General features: G+C 42.6%; 1 protein-coding gene across 1 annotated transcript in view; it reads left to right on the forward strand.

The window, feature by feature from the left end:
• Nucleotides 1-21,968, forward strand: part of LRRC2 (leucine rich repeat containing 2) — a 98,513-nt gene that overhangs the window by 43,120 nt on the left and 33,425 nt on the right. The window contains exon 5 of the mRNA XM_019555449.1: nt 12,504-12,640. Within this exon, the coding sequence (XP_019410994.1) occupies nt 12,504-12,640 (137 nt within the window). The remainder of the gene's footprint in view (nt 1-12,503; nt 12,641-21,968) is intronic.

A 21,968-nucleotide genomic window follows, 5' to 3' on the forward strand; every position in this document is an offset into this window, starting at 1 on the left:
GGTGTAAGGTCAGCCAGGTAGAGCAAATGACCAGGAAGCTATAAGATAAAATAGCAAAAATTCATTTTCCTCCAGAAGGAAGCAGTAGTCAGTTGTAACCCAACATCCCACCTCCTATCATGGCTGCACACTACTTGCTTCAGAGAAGTTGGAGGGAAAAGATAAATATGGATTCAAATACCATTAACCCAGGGCAAGGGATATTAGGGTCGGAAGGGACCTCAGTAAGTCATCAAATCCGGCTAGAGCACTGGGGTCAGACGGCCCCAGCTAGATGCTTGTCCACCAGCTAGGTGTTTGTTTATTATGTTAAATCTATGAAGTGCAATAGTTAAATATAGCTACTTCCATCCTTAGCTCTAATTTAGGAAAGCAACTGGGCATGCAGTTAAAATTAAGCATGTAAATAATCCTTACTGGTGTTGTCTTGCTGAACTGGGACCTAGCATAGCCAACTGCTTTTAAGGAAATGAGGCAAATAAAGGCCCAGACTGATGAAACGGGGTGTTTCAAGTGAGATGCCTCTATGAAAAAAGTCTCTCCACTGACTTATGAGGCCAATGCTGAGAGTTTGTGCAAGTCCCACCTAAGATGGCTCAATGTGCAGACTGGCTGGGTTTCCTACTGGGGCACACGGCACTTGGAGGCCACCTGTAGACAGGGAGCCAGGTGCCAAACCTTAGCTACCCTCATGTGAGAGGCTGGGGCATAGCAAAGACTCTCTGTAACCATGAGAAAGGAGCATGTGAGCCTCCCCCACCCTTTCATCCCATCAGAGAGAAGTGATCTCTGCCCTCCCCAGGGGGGAAGTGAAAACTGTGCGCACTTCACCGTTAAGCAAGTGCGGTCATAGGCTCTTGGGAAGCATATGGAGGCTGTGCTGTCCCACGCCACGGCTGTCAGCTCTCTCAGTAAATCTCTCTCCCTTGCTCTAAAGAGATGGAGGGAAGACCCTCCCTCAGAGCCACTGGCCTGTCTCACTGGCAAGCCTTTATTCTTTGTCTCATAATGGAAAGCGTCAAGTCCCCATTGAACGAAAGAAAAATGGGAGCGAGTAACAGACCTTGCAGTCCACGGAGCTGGCATCACAACAGCCTGTAGCCCTGTCTGCTGGTACGAGAAGTGATTGCAGACTGAAGCCGGCTAGGAAGAAAGCCAGGAAATTTAAAAAAAAAAAAAAAAGGAAGAAAGCTCAGCAATGCCACTTCTAACAAACTGCAGCTCAGTTCTCCACACATTCCCCCACCCACAGACCCAACTTGGCCAGTCTCTTTCTGGATAAGACTACAAAGCCGTGCAAGAGCCACCGAGGTCCGGTTCTGCCTATTCAAATGATCAGCCCTTTAACTTCCCTCTTTCTGTGCAATCGCTCTCAAAGAACGATTAGAGAGACTATCACATGAGTGGATCGCACAGCCCCTTTGTGGAATGAATAAAGAAGAGAAACGGCTTCAGATGGGTCTAAAGTATTTTAACTGCAGCCACAGCTGAAACCTGAAGCATTTACTCTTTCTTCAGGCAAAAATCCCATAGAGGGATGAGCGGGGGGGGGGAGAGGGGTTAGGAGTCTTTGGGGCCTCCTCCTTTTCTTTCCCTCACCTCCTCTCCTGTAGTGGTACCTTGGGAGTGGGGCCCCTGCCCTGGAGGGTACCCAGGTAGTCTAAGGACTACCGATTATATTTGTGAACTGTGCCTTATAGTTTATGTAAATAATTAGTAGTAATAGCGCTGGGATTCCCTGGCGGGGGGGGGGAGAGGGGTTGAGCCAGGGCCGCACTTTGCGCAAGTGGCAGTGGCACTGGGAGGAGGGCTATGGCAAATGTTGGGGTGGCTGCAGCACCCCCTGTAGCACTCCCTGGTTCAACATTTTGAAGCACAGAGGCACTGAATACATGCGACACCGAGGCTGTTCGAGTGTGGTAATTAGCACACTCCAGCAGATTCAATTAATCAAGTCTGCTCTGATGCACTGTAATTAGAACACATTAGAGCAGGCATTAGGAACAATGTATTGGTGCCCCTAGTGCCTGGGAGGTGAACAAAGTGTGGCAAAGCCCCTGCCTGCTTCTTGCACCAGGAACTCTTGTATGAAAAGCAGGTGATAAACAGCTAGGGTTCCTCTACTCCTCCTCTCCTGTCTATAGGAAGGGTGGGAGCAGCTGGCCCATGTTTTCTTCAGAGGGGGGTGACCCTACTTTTGGAAAGGCACAAGAACCTTTCCACCCCAGCTCCACTCTTCCTAGTCCCCAGAGGACTTAAGCCAGGGGAAAATGTGTAGACATTTAGTCTCCCAAAGGAAGCTCTCCTGGGAGCAACTGAACTCTGGTTGTTGCTGGGTTATTCTTCTCATGAAGTGACCATTTTTGCTCCAGCAGAGAGAGCTTGAATATCTACACACTTCCATTTTCTACCAAGAGGAAGACAATTCTCCTGGTAGAAACTAGATGTCTGTATGTGGCTTATGACTTGCCTGAATGCAGGAAGATCTGAAGGTGGGTCCTTGCTCCCAGGAATTTTTATGTATTTTATCAAAAACAGGAATTTGCAGTAGTGTAGTTTGGCAGATGATGGCCATTAATATTATAGTTCTGAACTATCAGCAAGCATTCCTGATTTTCCAGACAAGGCTCCAGCTTAAATTGACATATTAGCCCAAAGACTGGAAAGATTCCCATTAATACAACTAGACACGAATGAGCACCTTCTTTGCTAAGATGGCTCAGTTCGAATACAGGAATAGAGACTCCCCTCTGTAAATAATGCAGCTCTCTTTGTGTTAGTCAGATTATAAAAAGATTCCTTTTGATCTAAAAAAAATATAGATTCGCATCTGTAACAAGGTGCTTGTCCCATGAAGTGGTCATGATGTCCCCTGGTGGTTGCTCAACCCTAGCTTGTTCCACGCTTCTGGGGAACTCTCCCCTTTGCTCACCCACTATGTCTTGAAGGAAGGGAGACTGCCCCAGGGCTTTCCAACCCTGGTCTCACTCACTGGCTCATGGGCTAATTATGTGTCTCAGGGGGTACCCATATATGCTTGTTGGTACTAGGCCTTCCTGGCCTAAGCCTCCTCTTTCTAGTGGCTAGCTCCTATGGCCTATGGATGTGGCTTCTGGGTCCTAGCCTTATCCCAAACCTCCTTGGGCCTTGTCTTCATCTGGCTCTGGGCTCTGTGGCCCCAGTCGCAGCCTAGATCTGGGCTCTGCCACTCCAAGAGTGGTCCGGCTCCAGGCTCTGCTTGATTGTTAGACCTTGAGCCTGCCCCCAGCAGGGCTGATGCCATTCATGTGCCCCTAGAGCACTAATGGCACCACCAAAAACACCCCTCACAGTCCCTACCACAATCACCAGTATAACTTAAGATGCAGCAAGCAGCTGCTTAACATAAACCTTCCATTCTGGGCCAACAAACATCAACCAAAGGAAAACATCATGCTATTTCTTTAAAAAAAAAAAAAGGAAAACCTTCCACTCGGGTAGGTAAGCAAACACCCAAGCCAGCCCTCCCTGGGTACCAACATAAACCCCACCTGTGGGTTATATCTTCCTGTAGGCTCTCAGGGTGTTGCAGCTCACTGGTCTGCCAGGCACTCCCTTGCAGTTTTCTTGGGTAGGAGCTCTTTCCCCTGCAGCTTGCGGGGCCAGACTGCCTCCCTCTGGCTCTGGCCAGGTGTTTCTATGGCTCCCTGCCCCCACCCTCTGGTGGTCACCTGCCTCCCAGAGCTGCTGCAAGTAGTTTTTGCTTTGGTTTGCTAGGACAGCTTGGGGAATGCTCCTTGCTGCTGGGACTTGAGGGGTTTCTATGCAAGTTCCAACTCCTGATGTTTCTGTCACTGCCTGCTCTGTGGTCAGTGTTTGACTGAGTCTTTTCCACCCTAGAGTCTGCATCTGGCCAGTAGGCCCCAGGGTTTGCTCCCCCTTCTCAGTAATGGGTTAGGGGCCTTGTTACAGCATCTAAGTTTATACACTTGTTTGATTTTACTTTATGTGCTATAGATGCAGTAGTATGTATTGCTTGCATACAGTTATTTTAATAGAAAAATCTTATAAAAAGTATTTGAAAAGCATCTGAAGCTTTGGATGTAGTTTCAGGCTAATGGAATCTCTTTAGCTTTACTCATATCTTACTGATTAATCACCAAGTTATTTTTCTGCATGGGTCCAACCCTGGGAACTTTGCCTAAGAAAGGAGTGCAGATTGGGTGCTAAATCAGCAGTCAGTGTTCTGCAAAGGTTAAGCGTTCAGATATCTATCATTCTAGCTTCTGTTTACAAATCTACAGTACATAAGTAAATAACACAGCTAAAGTATACTTGAGAGATTGATGAGAGATGGCTGAAGGTTGCAGGGTACTGTGTCTTTAATTTTAATACAGACCTGAACCAAAGTTTAGATATTCACTAGATTACAAGTGATCTAGTGGAAGTTAACTTGGTGATGCACATTAAGGCAACTTTTGATATACTAAGATAATTTTAAAGAGAAAAGATGAGTCTAAAGCTGTTTGCTACATTTCCAGTGAAATGAAGGTTTATATACTGACCTGAGGAATATGGGAAACATAGTCCCAGTACACCCTGTTTCATTCTTGATCACTTTGAAAAACTTTGCTCTGATTCAGGCAGATGAATGAGTGTCTCCCATATCTGTGGCCAACATGTTGGCTACGTTAACTTCCAGAATTGGAAAGCTTGGATGTTCATCAGAAACTGGATATTTTAACATAATTTCAATGGTTTGGTTCCTCTTATAGTATGGAACAGAAAGAAAATTGGAAACCTTGAAAGTTGCAATGAAATGGAACTGTTAACTTCTGGTTAGCAATGGTGGGGCTATATGGGGGATGTAGGCCCCAAACACCTCTTGGTCCACTGCCTACTAAGGACTTGCATTTCTAGCTCATGTTGACTATATGGTTTTAGTAAAATAATTATGGAGGGTACATTTGGATGTCAGTATTTGAGAGCTTTAGACCTTATTTAAAACCATTCCAAATGACTCAGTGCAGAGAATTACCAATAAAATATACTTCTGATTATTAGTACAGTAACCTTTGTTGAGATCTTTGCACTTTTGCTGCTGTGGATGAAACAGCAAAGACTTCTGAGATTCTGAACTATCATTTCCAGGGACAGATAATAACATCTTTGTATAGCATCATGCTCTCACTCATTTTGGATATACCACTGATTTATAAGGATAACCTTATCCAGAAGTCTCCTTCACATGTAGATCCCTTCTACTGGGAATGAAAGATCTAAAATAAAAGTACTAAAATGAAAGGACAAATTGAGAACAAAGCAATCTGTATTGTTCCAAAAGAATGCAGTTATTTTGGTTGTGCATTGGTATTCTATCTTTTCTGCTCACTAAAAATGATGGGTACGTGAATTTTTTATGTGGGGTATTGATTCATCAAAATTCCTCCCAAACAGTATTGACCCTCCTCATAGCTGTCCTTTAATTTCTTCCCTAGTCTTCACAAGGGGTCTTTCATATTAGGCTTCTTTCTGTAGATGGACTTAATCTCTAGCCCTTCAGCCCATATGGGCATCTTCATCTTCCCCTCCAACACATTGTGCTGGTTTCTTGGTTTCTTTTTAACTCGCTGCTGTCAGTACTCCTCTGACAACAGGCTGCAGGTCCCAAGAATCATAACTTAATTTGTATATTTGTCCATTTACAATTAGTATTGATACTGGTATTCTGATTTTAAATCTAATGTTTTAGAAATGGAGACATGGAGGGTGGATCAGTAACAAAATATAACTAATCAAGCATCAATTTCTTGATGATGACTTAAAAATGGTGACCCATCCTCTTTATGCCAAAATGCTAGATGGAGAAGATTGTAATCTTTCTCTCTTTTTTACATGCTTTGCTTAGCAGTGAAATAACTAACAATACAGTATTGACACTTGCATTGTCATTAGTAAACTTCAGGTTCAATATCTCCTTTCAAATGAAACAAAGCTGGCATCACTGGTGGAGAAGAGAGGACTGGGAAAAAAAGACAATTTGTCATTAAATGGGCTAATGACAAAGAGGCTTCTTTGTCCAGTTATTTTGGCTTGAGTACATCAGACTGATGCAGAAACCAGGTTTATACCAGTGGATGCACATTACTGAAAAATAATGTCCTTAGGTGATTAAAAAACTGCTTTGTAATTTCATTTCCTCCTAGTCTCTGAAACCCTTGTTAAGGGCTCTAATGCAGGGTTGTCTACATGGTAAAGTTGCATTTGAGTCATTATGGTACTGCATTATCTATTAAAAATTAAAAATTACAGGGTTTAATTATGGATTTTAATTTTTTTAATAATGAGTTTTAAAATATCAAAATGGGAATAAACAAGATCTTAGGCAACAACTGTGGTATTGCAGCTCCTAATTAAATATAAAATATTCTTAAACATGAAACTGCCAGAGAAGCTATGGATATCATTATCACTTTAACTGCCTCTGCTTGGAAAACACAAAAGAGATGTTAGCCATTTCATTTTCTAATTTACATTTTTTATAGAACTGAAAACTCTGCACTAGCTTCATAAAGAGTAGTTAACCACAAAGCTGTGCCAGCAGCAATTTTATTATTACTTTTAATTTATGCTTTAGCAACATTTATATTATTGGCAGGATTGGGGGCTGGGGAAGAGGAAGGGGTTACATCCGCACCCATGTCCATGCAGTTGTAAAAGAGGCAGTATCTCCACTTGGCTACATAAACTGGCTGCACCATAATTGGTCAGTCCTTGGTATGGATGAATAAGAAAATGGAGATCATCTGCATTTGTTTCATAGCTGGAAGATGCCCCTGAGTAGAGATTAAGAGTAAGTTCTTATATGCTGTAGTATTGCATATGTTCCCATATATGGAGCCTTACGGGTGCCTGCAGATGAGCAGGACACCTGCTCTAATGTGTTGTAATTACAGTGTGTTAGAGCAGACTCGATTAATTAGTAATTAGTACACCCAGCAGCCTCTGCAACTTGTGTATTCACCATCCATGTGCTTCAAAATGGTGGCGGGGCACTTTAACTAAAAGCTCATTCAACATTAAAGTTTAGTTAAAGCACCACCGCCACAAGCTCCTGACAGCTGCTCAAACTGAAGCGCTCCCTCCACCCCCATCCCAGAGCATGTGTAAAGATGTCCTATCTGTTCTGCACAGTTGATAGTGCAGTAAACTCTGAGCATGAATGAAGGTGGCTGGGACTTTGCCTATGATTCAAACCTTGGAAACTGCACAGGAGTCAAAAGGAGGGTTCTCAAATTTATACAGGGGATTCTGGGGAGATAGGGTCCCAGGCCAATGGGCTAAGGAAATTGGGAAAAACACAAGAGGGCAAACATTAAAGTAAATATGCTTAGAATATACGTAACAGACAATAACAATAACTCAAAGATAAAACCCTTTAGGGACAGATAGCAAGATAAAAAATAGGAAACATTAACATGATGCAAGACACTGAAGTAATCTTAAGCCCTCCCTTAACTCCGGGGGGCTCTCAAGCCAGCCTTTAGTCTGACAGAGTGCTGAATTACTGTGTAGTGTGTACCCAGGCTCCCCTTCTGAGCCCTGCTGCTGTGGCTTGCAGAGTCAGCCTCACTGCAGCTCCTGGGTCTCAGCCTGCATCTTGCCAGCTGCTGCTTCTTTCTCTCTCTCTGAGCCAAGATTTTTCTTTGTGTGCAATCACAGCTCCCCCTCTGCTTCCTTCCTCTTTTTCCAGTAGCCTGTTGAGAACAGTAGTTCCTGTCATGACAGTACAGCCTATTACACCTATAAAATAGGGGGGAGGGGGTCTTGAAAGCTGCTTGGGACCTTTGTGTTTCACCTTTTTCCATGGAAAGCACATTACTTAATAGGGAAAGTATGTCTGCTTTCAGTGGGATTTTGGTTAGGTGTTTTATGACCTTACATCATCCCTTCTGATCTACTGTTGGGGAAGGTATGTCTCCCTTCAGTGGGATTTTGGTTAGGCGTTTTATGGCCTTACATCATCCCTTCTGATCTACTGTTATTTACAGCAACAAGGTTGATCAAACCCAGGAGAAGGGAGAACAGTTAACATAGCGTCTATATTTAAGAAGAGGAGGGGAAAAACACGGCTTAGGCTATCAACAGCTTTGATAGTGCCCTGGGGTTTAGGAGGCAAGAATAATTAGCAACGTGGAGATAAATGGAAAATGGGATAACATTCAACATGAATTTACCAAAAGTGGATTTTGCCAGGCTAGTTAGAGATCTTTCTTTGCTAAGTTAACTGATTTTTTTTTTTAAACACAAAGTGTATATGATAGACCTCATCTGTCTGGACCAAAGAAAAACGTTTGATATATGTAAAGCTGGAGAAGATAAGGATTAGTTTAAGAACTATAGGGCAAGTAAGGAACTGGCTAATGAGGAGACAGCAATAAATTGCATGGATCTATTAGGCTGGAATACGTTTACTAGTGGAGTTTCTTGTTGATTGACTTTGGGACTGATGATTTTTCTTATCACCTGGGCACAAAGAGAATGCGCTGACCAGAAAGTTGATAATGAAGGGAAATTGGAGCTCTCATCAATTCAGAGAAGAATTGGAATGTTGTACAGGAAAACTGAATGACCTTGAGAACTGGAGTAATAGAAATGGGATAGAATTCAATAGTATAATGTGCAAATTGTGCAGTTTGAGAAAAACAGCAAGAATTTCTGTTATAAGCTGTGTTGGCTCATCAGTTAGAAACAGGAAAAGAAAGAGTACAGCCTTAGTATGTTATAATTCACAAATATAGCAAGACAGCTTAACTACTCTACTGCTGTCCCCTTTTCTACTCAGACTGTTAGAAGATGTCTGCTAAATTATCATACTAGTTCTCCCATGATTTCTGCTCCACTGTTGGAAGAAATACTCATACAGACAGGGCCCTTGCATCTTGTAATCTAACTCTGCTTAGGGTGGGCCTGCAGAATAAATCATCAGCCCTGGTGGAGATGAACTGGGGATAGAAACCGTGAGACCAGATAGCAAAAATATCCTAATACAGGGGAAACAAATATCAGGCCTTCAGGCCAGATCCAACCCACAGAGCCACTCCATCCAGCCTGCCAGGTTACCAACTGGCTATAGGAAGTTAGGGGCATGGCCAGACTTGGGCCAAACACTTCTTCTGGTTGACCCAGGTATAATGATCCTTTGAGCTGGGGAGTGAATGCGAGTGCTGGCCACATCCATTGTATACCACACTAGCTCAGTGAAACTTCTAGGTTTAGTAAATTCATCCCTGGTATAAATGAACACAGTCCTTCTCTGACTTAAATGGCAATTGCTTCCATTTAAAGCCAGGAATTAATTGGGTTCAAATTAACAGAAATCTTTCCCATCACACTGAATCTGTCCCATCTCTAGGCATCCACACTTCAGTGATTTATTTTTGTTTTAATGAGGTGAATTTAGATGCAACACATGGTAAATGGTGTAAATAATATTGTCATTTATCTACATCATGTTACAATTGATAGCCCAAGATTATATTGTTGTATGTGCTTGAGGACCTGAAATAAAGATAAAAACTTTGCTTGTTAACCCTCTTGAGCTACTATGATCATCTTCCTATACCAGATGAAAGAATCTTGTAGGATAATATTGCACTACCAGATCAGTGTCTGTGGTCATTTTCTATCCCTGCCAGTTGAACTAAAATGTCTATTGTGTGCCTGGAAGTCAGCAGGGGTTCTGTGTATGTAAAAGAATTAGTTAAACTGAAGTACAAGTTATTCCACTTAATCAGAATTAGGTGTGTTTTCTGTGAACCATCTCATTCAGCTCCTGTTTCTTGAGAGTTCACTGAGGATATGGAGCTCATTAGCTGGGAGCTAAGTCAGGGTGAGATGGAGGCAGGTGTATTATCTCCTCTTGGGATCTGTAGTCTTTCTCTGTACTGGGATATTTCTCCTAGTCTTTCTTAGGGATCTGGAGCTATCTCAAGTTTGGAAGCATCCTGCAGAATGGTCATAGTTGAACAATGCTGTAAGGTGGCATGGAGCTCTCCATGGTAACTCTTTGTGGTCTTTATGAAATTTTGTATGTTTACAAGCTTTGGGGGCTGTGGATTTTTGTAATTATATTCAGCTTCCAAATCTCCTTCACCAATAGGAAAATGCTGTGGAAATTCCTTGGGAAAAATATGTGGAATTGTCCTTCTGTCCTAGGCTTCTGCTTAATGATAGTTGCACAGTAGAGAGCAATAAAGCGTCCATTAAGAATTTCAAGATTTAGTCTATATGTAGGTTCTTGTCTGATGGAGGAAGGTCTTATTGCCTTGGCCTAAAAAGATATATATGAAATACCTTGTCCCTTTTTAGCTTTGAGATGATATACAGGGGATGAACAGCTGCGATGCTAACTGTTTCTAAGAAGTACATTTAGCTGACTTTGTATCAGTTCATTAACGTAATCTTATTATTATTGGATCACTTTAAGCCCTTTTGATATTCTATAGCAGTGGTTCTAAAACATTTTAGATTCCAGACACCCCTTGAATCTAAAAGCACGCCTTCTGGGCACCCGGCAGAAAATGCCAGCTCTTTGTTTCCGCTCATTTTTTGACAGAGAAAAATAATGGAGCAGTCCTTCTGTTTCAGAGAACTCAAAAGACCATAATAGGTCAAAATGTTTTAACATTATGGATTCCTGTTTGAAATCTTTGCGTTTATCTTGAGTGCCATGGCACCCTGGTTTGGGAATCTCTGCTTTATAGATATATTTTATTAAAACGTTCCTTTTTCAAATATAAAAAACTAAACCAAAAGTTAAATTAATACCACATTGCATCCAGTTCAGGATTCAAACAATAGATTCCTCATCAAAATTTGAGATAAACTATAGATAGAGGACTTATTCATTAGATTTCCATGTGGTCACATTCAAAATGCATACATACAATTTCGAACTAGTTATTAACAGGATAAAGTGCAATTAGAGATGAGTTTAGTGCTGATTCTAGATAACTTTTTTTTTTTACTAAATTCCCTAGTACATGGTCCACTTTAGTGACTGAGAACTTGTGGATAACATGGTGCCATTCTTCTCATTATTTCCAACTGCTGAATTGCATTTAGGAGATGATATATTTCTTATTATTGGTTTTCCATGTAAGAAATTGCTGTATTTGTTACAGGGATGTATTTGATCACTAATAAGAGGGGAGCTCATCTTGGTGATTATACAGGAGGAAAACTTTCTACAAAACAGTTTGCCTTATTAAAATGCGGCCCAGGCTATGAATACATTTAAGAGCAGCTGTGCCCTGTGTGTTCAAGCCCTATGACATTCTTCTTTCTTCAAGCATGTCAAAATATAAAGTATGCTTTAATGGGGTTTCAAAACCCTTTTTTATTGAGGATTATGTAAAATGATAAATACATGCTGAGTAGGAAGTAAAATGTGAATGAACATATCCAAAAGTATTGTCAGTGCCGCTGAAGGCATATTCTCCTTATCTTTCTTATCCAGACATGATCACCAAGGGAACTGGTGAAGATTACATCAGAAGTGCATAATGTTTGCTATGGTCTGGGACAGAAGTTTCATAAACTGGTTTCACCCATATCAGTTTCACCCAGTATATGTTCAACAAGGTTTATTTTAAACCAGTTTCAACCATTTTGAAATTGGTTTATGTGGACTGAAGCTCTGTTCTGTTACAGGTTTAAACCAGTTTCTGATCACTTAAACTGGTTTATGTGTAACTTCTGTCCCTAACCTTTATAACAGGAGTCATTTCTTGGGAAAAGCCTATACTTCTTCAGGATTATGCTAGGGAGCACCATAGTGTGGCATGCTACTCTATCTCACATACACTGTATCCCCAAACTGATGTAATGAAGCTGTCTTAGTCCTGTGTGGGCAGTGCACCAGTAAGGTTTCGAGAAACCTGTTTGGCATGCTTCCAGCGCCACACTAGCCTGCCTATATTGCATTGGTCCTGGGACAGCAGGCACAATGTGGATATGGGGTAGAGTGAGATGCTTTACTGCAGCATTTTACTTGGTGTATTGCAGAGGCTGTGTAGACGTGCTCCTAAATGTCTTCCAGTAAGTTTGAATAAGAGAAATAAGTCATGATAAGTAACAGCTGTCATAATTGTCACTATAACTTCCAGGCAAAAAGCAGGCTATCTTCTTTAAAAATTGCCAAAATTACTAAGGACCTGGTTTTGCGCTTGCTCCAATTCCTATTGAGGTATGTACAAATTTTGTCACTGACACCAATAAAAGGATCAGACTCTTTAGGAAGTCATTAGTAGTGAAGGGCATGCCACATCTTTCAGGAAAGAGACCATAATAGTTTCTGTAAATAATAGTTTTTGAAACCACAACCAAATTCTTTTCTCACTAAATATCTTACTGAATGGCTATTTCTCTGCTACAATTCTTACTAAGCTGAATATACATTTTATGCTGCTAGGTTCCTTTGTGTTTCTTGCTTTACTGATTTTAGCTATTTATTTTAACAGGGTGTTTAAAAAAACTCAAGGAACTCAATGTGAGTTTTAATAATTTGAAAAGTATCCCTCCAGAACTGGGAAACTGTGAGAATCTGGAAAAACTGGATTTATCTGGAAATCTAGAAATAATGGAGCTCCCATTTGAAGTAAGACTTCCAACTTTATTTCGTATAACTGGATTATTTGATCTGTAAGATATGTTTATTATATCACGTAAGATTTTCTTACAGACTCTTAATGCACCAGAATACTACCACTTGCATACTTTAACAATACATTTTAGTAGCCATGGACCAGATTCAAAAGATGACTTCACTGACTCAGACAGGACTTAGGTGGACGTTTGGTGCAGACAAAAGTGACAATTTTCACCTGATCTGGCCACAGAAAGCAGTCTATAGCTGTGGCCACACAAGTGTATGGCTGCAAACAGCTTTGAAATGACTGATCAGGTGAAAATTTGACCCTTCATTACATGAGGTATCAGATAAAGACATTTCAAAATGTAGCATCTTCTGTAACTTGTGTCTGCAGAGCTCCTAGCCTGTCACTATTCTAAGAATGGGAGGGGGGAAAGGGAATGGAGGGAGTTCAGTCTGGGGGTTTTTCAGGCCCCCTGGAAGGTGGGGTGGGAGTATCGGAGACTCGCCAAAGTGTGTGGGGCGTCTGATTCACCCACCTCACCCTTCAGCACCAGCTGGGGAGCCCCCAAAACAAGTTACCTTTGTTGTCTTCCTCCGCCATCCCATTCTGAAAACAGCAAGAGCTAGCAGAGAGTGTGTGCCATTGCTATGGGAACCTGGCTGCAGGCTCCCAGCCCATAGCTGGATTCCTCTCTCCGCAGGAATCAACAGTGAACTTCTATTTGGTCTGGGGTAACGTAAGTCAGAATGATTTGCAGAAAACGTTCTGAGTTACAGCTGTAAGCTGCATTTCTATCTGTATACACGATATCTCAAAATCCCTGTCTAGCAGCCTTTTAGTTTTGGAGTTGTCTAAACATCTTAGGGGCTCTCCTTTCTTACCTAAAAATGTCCTGAAAGCTAGGCACCTGGTCGTACCTAAGCCTAGCTGGGGAAAAGAAACTAGCTCAAAACACTGGCTGAAGTGTCAGGATCCCATTTGCTTGTTTTCCTTCTCATTCCATAAATCTTGCATTTCTTTCTATATGGTGGTCCAACTTCAACATGAGCTGCCAATAATACTTTATTGCGTAGTGGTTTGGGCAGATGTGAGATATGTAGGCTTGAATCCATAAAGTTGAGACAAGAATTGAATCTAATCTCCCACTTTCTAGATGATTGCCGACCATTAGACGGTTGTATAAAATATAGAGATCATCATCATTTTTTCTGGCTGTACTTTAAAAGGTGTGAGCCCTGTTCAGTCCTTTGGGACAATAATTATTGGTGCTTATCAGGAGCAGGTTCTAGATTCTGGATCCCAGGTGGCCCAAGTCACCTCCCTGCAGCCTCAGCAATACACTACACTCAGACCAGTGTAGATATGCATTTCCTTTTCACCAGTTTGAGGTAGCTTCGTTGTGGTGAGTCTCTGTGTTGCCTGTACTTGCAAATACTGTCTTAAAGCAAAATCTCTTTTCAGTATGTACAGCAGCAAATAGCCAGATTAACATCCAACTCGGGACATATTGCTATTGCAGGTCCCAATGTCTTTCTATGGACCACTACTGTATTTCTGAGGTGCCTAATCCTTTCATGTCCTGTATGGGGAGATTAGGTCTCTAATTCAGGGTTCTCTTCCACACTGGGGATCTAGTACCTGTGAGTTGAGCATTACAGAACCTAAATCCCTTATTTGATCCAACCCAATGTCACTGCAATGGCTTAACAGTAGTAGACCAAGGCTGAGTATCAGTTCTGAAGTAACCAAATCCTGCTCATGTGCGTCTAGTGCATAAAGGCAGGAAGCGTGCCAAAAGGGAATTTGCACAAAGTTGGTGGGAACTACATGCCCTGAAAATGGCTTAATAATAGAACAGGACTGAGCTGCCGAGTGTCAGTTTGCAAGTACTAAATGCTAGTCAGGCTCTGCGGTATAAAAGAGGGAAGTTGCCAAAATGGATTTTACATAATATTGATGGGAAGGAGAAGGTTGTAAGTGGATACTTGTTTTGGAGCAGAAGTGTTTTGTTGACAACTGCATCCGAGTCATATCCTAATTTGTACCTCCCTCTCTATGGGATGCTGATTTGTTAGAAGAGCCATAGTGAGTTTCCAAACCATAAACAGTAGTGTGGCCATAAACAGATGTCTCCTGTTATACTACAGGATGAGGGCCCCTGCCACTCCATGGGCTTCAGGGGCCCAGTCTTGCAGGACAGTTTGTAAATGGAGGAACCCCTGGGGTGTCCTGAATCAGGGCATAACAGCATGCTACATGTATCTGAGCAATCCTCTCCTGGGAGATTTCCGGGGCACATGTTTTCAAAGAAGGAACTCAGGGTTCCCCTTTTTGCAGAGATGTGTCCTGAGATGGGCACAGCAGCATTATCCACACAAGAGTTAATCCTCTGCTAGTGGATTCTGGTGAGATGTGAACAGTGGGGTCCCCCAGGGATCAGTCCTCAGGCCCACACTGTTTAACATCTTCATCAGAGACTTGGACGAGGGAGTTTAAAGCACATTATCCAAGTTTGCTGGTGACACTAAGATGTGAGGCGAGGTGGGCACACTTGAAGGGAGAGAGAGGCTGCAACTAGATTTAGACAGACTACAAAAGTGGGCAGATGAAAATAGGATGGGGTTCAACATAGAAAAATGCAGGGTGCTGCACCTTGGGAGAAGGAATCCGCAGCATACATACAGGCTGGGGAGTTCTCCTCTTGAAAGCACAGAGGTGGAAAGGGCAGCAGGACAGGCTCTATGAGGAGAGACTGAGGGACCTGAACTTGTTCAGCCTTGGCAAGAAGAGGCTGAGGGGGGACCTGGTGACTGCCTACAAACTCATCAGGGGAGATCAACAGCAAATAGGAAGAGCCCTTTTCTCTCCAGCACCACCTGGGGTGACGAGGAACAATGGTAATAAGCTGAATAAGAGAATAGGTTTAGGTTAGAGATCAGGAGGCAATATTTTACAGTCAGGGTGGCCAGAATCTGGAACCAACTTCCTAGGGAAGACGTCCTCGCCCTACCTTGGGTAAATTAAAACAGAGGTTAGATGATCACCTGTCTGGGGTCTTGTGAACCTAGCATTCATTCCTGCCTGTGGCAGGGGGTCAGGCTAGATGATCTGTTCAGGTCCCTCCTGACCCTAGCTACTATGAAATTGTGGATTCCTGAGGTATGTGCCTACAAGTGGGGAACCAGGGCCTCCCCCATTTGCAGAGGTGCACCCCAAGTTAGGGAGCAGCAGCATGATATGCATACTCAAGGGATCCTTTGTGAGGGGATTCCCAGGGCATGCCTCTGCAAAGAGGGGATCTCCAGGGCTTCAGAGGCCCAATCCTGCAGGCCCTGGGATTAGGAATTCCTGGTGTACTGGGCCTCTGAAGCACCGGGCTCCATGCAGCTCCACGGCTCTGCAGGAAGCCCCACAGGCAGCCTGACAGCAGACCACGAAAGCAGGCTCTGGCCAAGAAAAGCTGCGAGCCAGATCTCTGCCCCCCACCCCCTTCCAGAGCCTGTCTGCCTGCCTGAGCTGCACAAGGGCCCGGTGCTTCTGTCCATGGCTGTGGTGCCCCCCAAGACTGCATGAGCTGGGTGCCTGCAGGCGGGTGTGGCCGGGGGGGGGGCACCGCTGCCGTGGAGGGAAGAACCAGCCTTCCTGCCACAGCCTAGGGACCGCTCTGCCCACCAGCAGCTCATCCTCCCTTCCCCACTGCAGAGGCAGGGTATGTGCATGATAGCGGGGTTTAATCAGCCCTATATTGAAGTGGTGTTTTTTAAAAGCCACTGCTTCAATTTAGGGCCCCTGTTTCATCTACACATGCCCAAAAATACCTATAACTTTGTCATTTTTTTGCAGATTCAGATGAAAACAGCAGGGAAGGTAGCCTCTTCTGAGGGCATGAAGCCTGCCACGTTTCAAGGAGATAGGTGCAGGGGTTTTTGTAAAAGTGCACCTCAAACTGTTGAAAGAAAAACTCATATCCCTTGTATGTATTAAGGCAGAGTGGAATGAATGCTTGAATGCTAGTCCTGCTTGATGCTCCAGTGGAAGTAGCCCACCTTCCTGCATTTTGAAATACGCTGGCTGGTAGTGATGGCACCATAACTCAGAGCCCTGTTCCCCTCCAAGGCATCCCTGACTACATGGTGCAACTTGTATGCCATACAGTGGATGCCAACAGAGTGGGCATCATGCATTACCTTGACTATATTGGCCCCATTGTCAGTGATCATGAACCCACAGGTGAGCTGGCCCTGTCCAATGAGCCACACCTGCACCATGCAGTTCATGGCCACCATGATCTCCCTTGCCCTGTGGGACCCATCCATCACATCTGCTTGAAGGAGAGCCCACCAACAGCCTGACTGATTGCACCAGTGTCCTGTGAGGGAGAGGTAGGCATGGTCTCCACCCTGGCTGCTCCAGATGTCTGAGATGAAATGCAAAGGTGGACCTGCATTTTATAGCTCCTCCCTCCAGTACTCCCTTCATGCCTCATACAGGGAGGGCACCACCGTTCTGCTAAAGACTGTGCACGCGGGCACATGGTAGGATGTGTCCACGAGTGCCATGAGCCTCTTGAACTTTGGATGCTCAACAAAGGAGAATGGCTGGCCATCCAGAGCAAGCATTTCCTCAGTGTTCTGGGTGACCTCGCTCGCTTTTGGAATGTGCCCCCTTTGTCTCCATCTTTCCCCCACTGGTCCAGGGTAGCCTGCCTTTGCTTCTTGGGGCTGAGGGCTTTGGAGCAAGAGGGGGACTTCCCTTTGGGCATGCTCCCACTGGTGCTAGGCTGAGGAGGAACAAGGGCAAGGGGGTGCTGCCTCCTGAGTTGGAGCAGCATCGCTGTGGTGGCAGAGTTTCACATCCTTGCCCTGGCTGATCTGCCTTTGGCAGTGCTAGCGGGTAGCATACTTGGGATCATTTGCCACATCAGAATGATCCCACAGTACACTATCCACCTGCTTCTGGGTTGAGTGTGGGGATCCTGCCTTATCTCCCTCTTCACCAGGCAAAGGCACAAATATAGGAGGAGCTGATCCACCTGTTCCCACAACCTCCTTTGAAGTGCCTTCCAGAGAAAGGATACCTACCTCTAGGGGAACTTTGCGGGGTGTGGAGCAGAAACTCAGATTCTGCCTCCTTCCCCAGAATTTCCTTTGTTATGGCCCTGAGCTCCTGTGCTTCTAGATCCAGCTCCTTCTCTGGCACTGGAAGGCATATGCTAGAAACTGAAATTGGGGTGGAGAATGTCATGCTGCTACTGATAAATGGTGTTAGTTATGGTGGTGCAGATGCAGGCACTGCTACCACCTCCTTGCTTCCACTAGCAGCAGAAGACTCATTGCTTTCTGGAAAGAGGGTGCAGCTATGTTTGGGGCAGGGGGATTTTGCAGCTCTCCCTTTGCCCCCTCTCTCTCCCCTGCCAGAAGATCTGACACCTGCCTTTCCAGCACGCTTCATAATGTTTGGTGTGCTGTAAAATGTGTGTTTGTGTATACTATATGTTGTGCTTTCCTGCACAGTGTTGACACACTGTCTGGGAAAACACAGATTTCTTTTTGTGGAGATAAGAATCAAGACAGACTAACAAGGACAAATTAGAGGATTTTGGGGGAAGAATAATTTGAAAGGAATGGATAGGGATAACAATAGGGCTTGTAGGTAAAGTTATGTAGGAAAGGATTAGATGCAATTTACAAGAAGAGAGACTAGCTAGCAAGAGATTAGATAGCAAGCCAGAGCCTTTCAGATGCTGATGCTCCAAGAGAGACATAGATCACAAAAGGCACAGATCACTTCAGATGCAGCTTGATATGTTGTTTCTAAGTCCCTCTCCCAGGGCAGTGTGATTGCAAGGGAACTCAGAGAAAGATCACAGTCACTGGCAGCTACAGATGTCAATATCAGAGCAGTCTTTCCCCAACTCTCACCCTTTTCCATATATGGAAGATAACCTCAGTTTCTGTTTCCTGCAAGCCTTCCAAATCTATGAATCTCTCCAAATTGATTTGGAGGCTTCTGATTCGATTTGGACCTTTTAATGGGTTTCCTTATTGATTCAGATTTGGAGATTCGGCCGCCGAATTGGGTCGAATCTCCTCTGAATTGAATCAGATACCGAGGCTTCGCACAGCTGTAGTCTGAACCAACTGTTCAAAGCCAGTTTTTTGGAACTACACACAGAACTAAATACCTCGGTTTTTTAGTTAATTTCAAAGTCCACTGAATATTTAACTTGTGTGGCTCACAACCGCACCTTTTTAAAGCAGTAGTAACAGTATGTTTACTAATGTAATGTGTCTGATATCTGTTTGTTAGGTGTGAGGTGGTAATTGTCAGGAACTGCTTCTTTGTGATTGAAAAATACTGCAATAACATGAACTGTGTTTGGAATCTAGGAGAGCTAGGGAAAGGAAAAGAACAATTTTGAACTTCATGCAGTACCTCAACATGATGAACACATTTATGCCAGAAATCTACCACTGTGGAGAAATGAGCTATTTCTTGGTGACACATTATGACCCCAGTATGACTACAATTATCTGGGGTATATGTTTGTGGGCTTTTTTTCCCCTGTAGCTAGATAAAGTCTCCTAATAGTAGCAGGAAGGCAGTAACACCGGCTTGTTCATTAATGCGCATTAAAATAAAAAATAGAAAAAATAGGAAAATAACTCTCCCAAAGATTTTTCATGAAAGGATTTAGAAAGTTCAGCTTGCATTTGACTTTCAAAACCTTTAAAAATTCCTGTTTGGAAGGTTAAAGAATTGTGTGACTTGAAGCAAATAGGCTATATATTCCCTTGTAAAACTTGCCTGAAGAAATAAAAGCAAACTTCCACACAGCAGAAATGATCAAAGTCTAATTTTATCTTGGTTTTGTACATAGCATCTCCCTAGTCATTATTCTAGTAACATATACAATAATAGATTCAAGGAGATTGATAACATGCCTGTAATTCAGTCAAGAATTTCTGACGGTACCATAAAGGTTTATGAGATCATCAGGACTCTGAGACTGAATTACATCTTCAGTAATCAGTCTCCCTGTTCTCTTTCTATCCATTTTTTATGACAGGTATAGAAAAAATAGACTTTTTGAGCTTCTCTAGCAATTTACTGAGGGCTTTCTTAAAGACAAAATTCTACATCTTTGAAAAGGTGCAGAAAAGAAATGTTATAAGCTGACTGAATTAGAGGAGAAATAATTGTGCAGGCCACAAAATCCTTGCTGGCAATTTTTACGCCAAAGTGGAACTGCATGCAAACCACCTACGTTTCTATGCATAGAACACTCCCAGAACACCTGTTTGATATCCAGCTTCTAAGTCCGTGGGGACAACTGCTGTTATCTGGCACTTCAGGATGCGTACCTACATTTTTGCAGATATGCCATTTGCTTCCAGGTTCAGCATTTTTACACAATGAGAGGGGTTGTTCATTGGCTCAACATTTTATCAAGTCAGCAAAACATGAAGTCAACAGAAAGATGATATGTGTCAAGAGTTTTCTGTATTTTTTATGGAGTCGAATCATAATAGTTGCTGAGCATCAGTTACTTATATTAGCTATAGTGTAGGCTCCAGATGTGTCCATATTTTAAGGATTTGGCCCATTAAGAATATATGCTGATTTAAGTATTTTGTTCATTATATTTATGCCAATGTGTCATATATTATAATAGAATATTTATACAGTGAAGTAAATTTTCCTCAAATCCACTTCACACTAAGATGAGGTGTATGGTAGCCAAATAAATTATAATATGGTGTATTGAAATAATTCCAGACCTTTATTTTAGATCCATATTCTATAGCCCCTCCCCTAGCAACTCAAGACTTCTCATAAAATAACATTATTGTAGCAAACTCCACCATTCAAAAGGTAAAAAAAGTCAGAAATAACGCACCCTTAATTCTGCTGCCTTTTGCCCATGCATTATGTTATAGACATTAAGTGTATGAGTAGTAGGAATCCTTAAAGAGTAGCGAGTATAGCTGAGCAAAGTTCAGAATTTCTGATAGATTCTGCCATTTCAACAAGTCTTGATCCTAAAATAAGTTGTTACTGCTGCTGTTATAATTATTACTTGCAAAGTATAAATTCCTAAGAAATCAATTCAGAAATGACAAAACATTTTCTACATTTTGCAGTAAAATATTTCTATATTCCTAAAATTCTCACTTTTATTGCAGACACCCACATCATTAGTTTCATGTCAGATTAACATTACATTGTATTTCTCTTGTCTTAAAAGAGTTGTAGTTTGGAATGGGCTTCCATTGTTTCTATGGACTGATGTCCCCAGAGGATATTTGCCACAAAATAGTGTAAATCTAGATGACCAGGATGCTTGATTAATCAGGTGGATCCTGTGGTTCTGGGTACATCATGGATGATATAATCCAACTACACAACTTGATACTGTCTTTCTTTCCTGTGGGCTAGTCTCCCTGGCTAAACTTTCACTGATTTTTTTTTTTTTTTCATTATGCACCCAGAACATGATTCTGACATCGTTTGGTAGCCATATGGGAGAGAGAGTACTTCAGGGAGCTCAGTCCATAGAAAATAAGGTGGCTGAAAGTACCCATATGGCAATGTACTTAAAAACAACAAAACAAAACAAATAACAAAATATACGTACACATTACTAATATAAAAGGAAACATTTTGAGCCAGTTAAGGAAAATTTAATGTTCCAGTTCAACTCAAACTGACCCAAAAAGTTATTTCAGATTTGTTATGTAACATGTATTTTTTTAGCCAAATTGACCATTCAGTGCAACTATATCAGTTTTCCTGAATCACATTTCCTATTAGAAAATAACTCTGAATGAAAATTCCTGACTAGGTTTAGCAGTGGTTGTTTGTGTGATGACCTGTGCAAAATGTAATGTTTTTACATGTGCTACAAATATTCTGGCAAAATACTGAATTCATATTTTTGTTGGTACATGGTTACTGAACAACAGTTGTGTTGCTTTATCTCCTTCATAGATCATAACAGAGCCTCTCTCCCTGCTTCTTCCCCCTGCCCCATCTTCATAGATTTCATAGATTCTCCTCTGAGGAGTTTTAATTTCATAGATTTCATAGACATTAGGGCTGGAAGGGACCTTGGAAGATCATTGAGTCCAGCCCCCTGCCTGAGGGGCAGGAAGTCAGCTGGGGTCATAGGATCCCAGCAAGAAAAATATTACAAATTTCTCTTGAAGATGTTCAGTGTAGGTGCATGAACCACCTCCGATGGCAGACTATTCCAGACCTTGGGGGCTTGGACAGTAAAGAAATTCTTCCTTATGTCCAGCCTGAAATGGTCTTGCAGGAGTTTATAAC

The sequence above is a fragment of the Crocodylus porosus genome, unplaced genomic scaffold (genome assembly GCF_001723895.1).
Source record: "Crocodylus porosus isolate Cpor-Errol unplaced genomic scaffold, CroPor_comp1, whole genome shotgun sequence".
Taxonomy (NCBI): Eukaryota; Metazoa; Chordata; order Crocodylia; family Crocodylidae; genus Crocodylus; species Crocodylus porosus.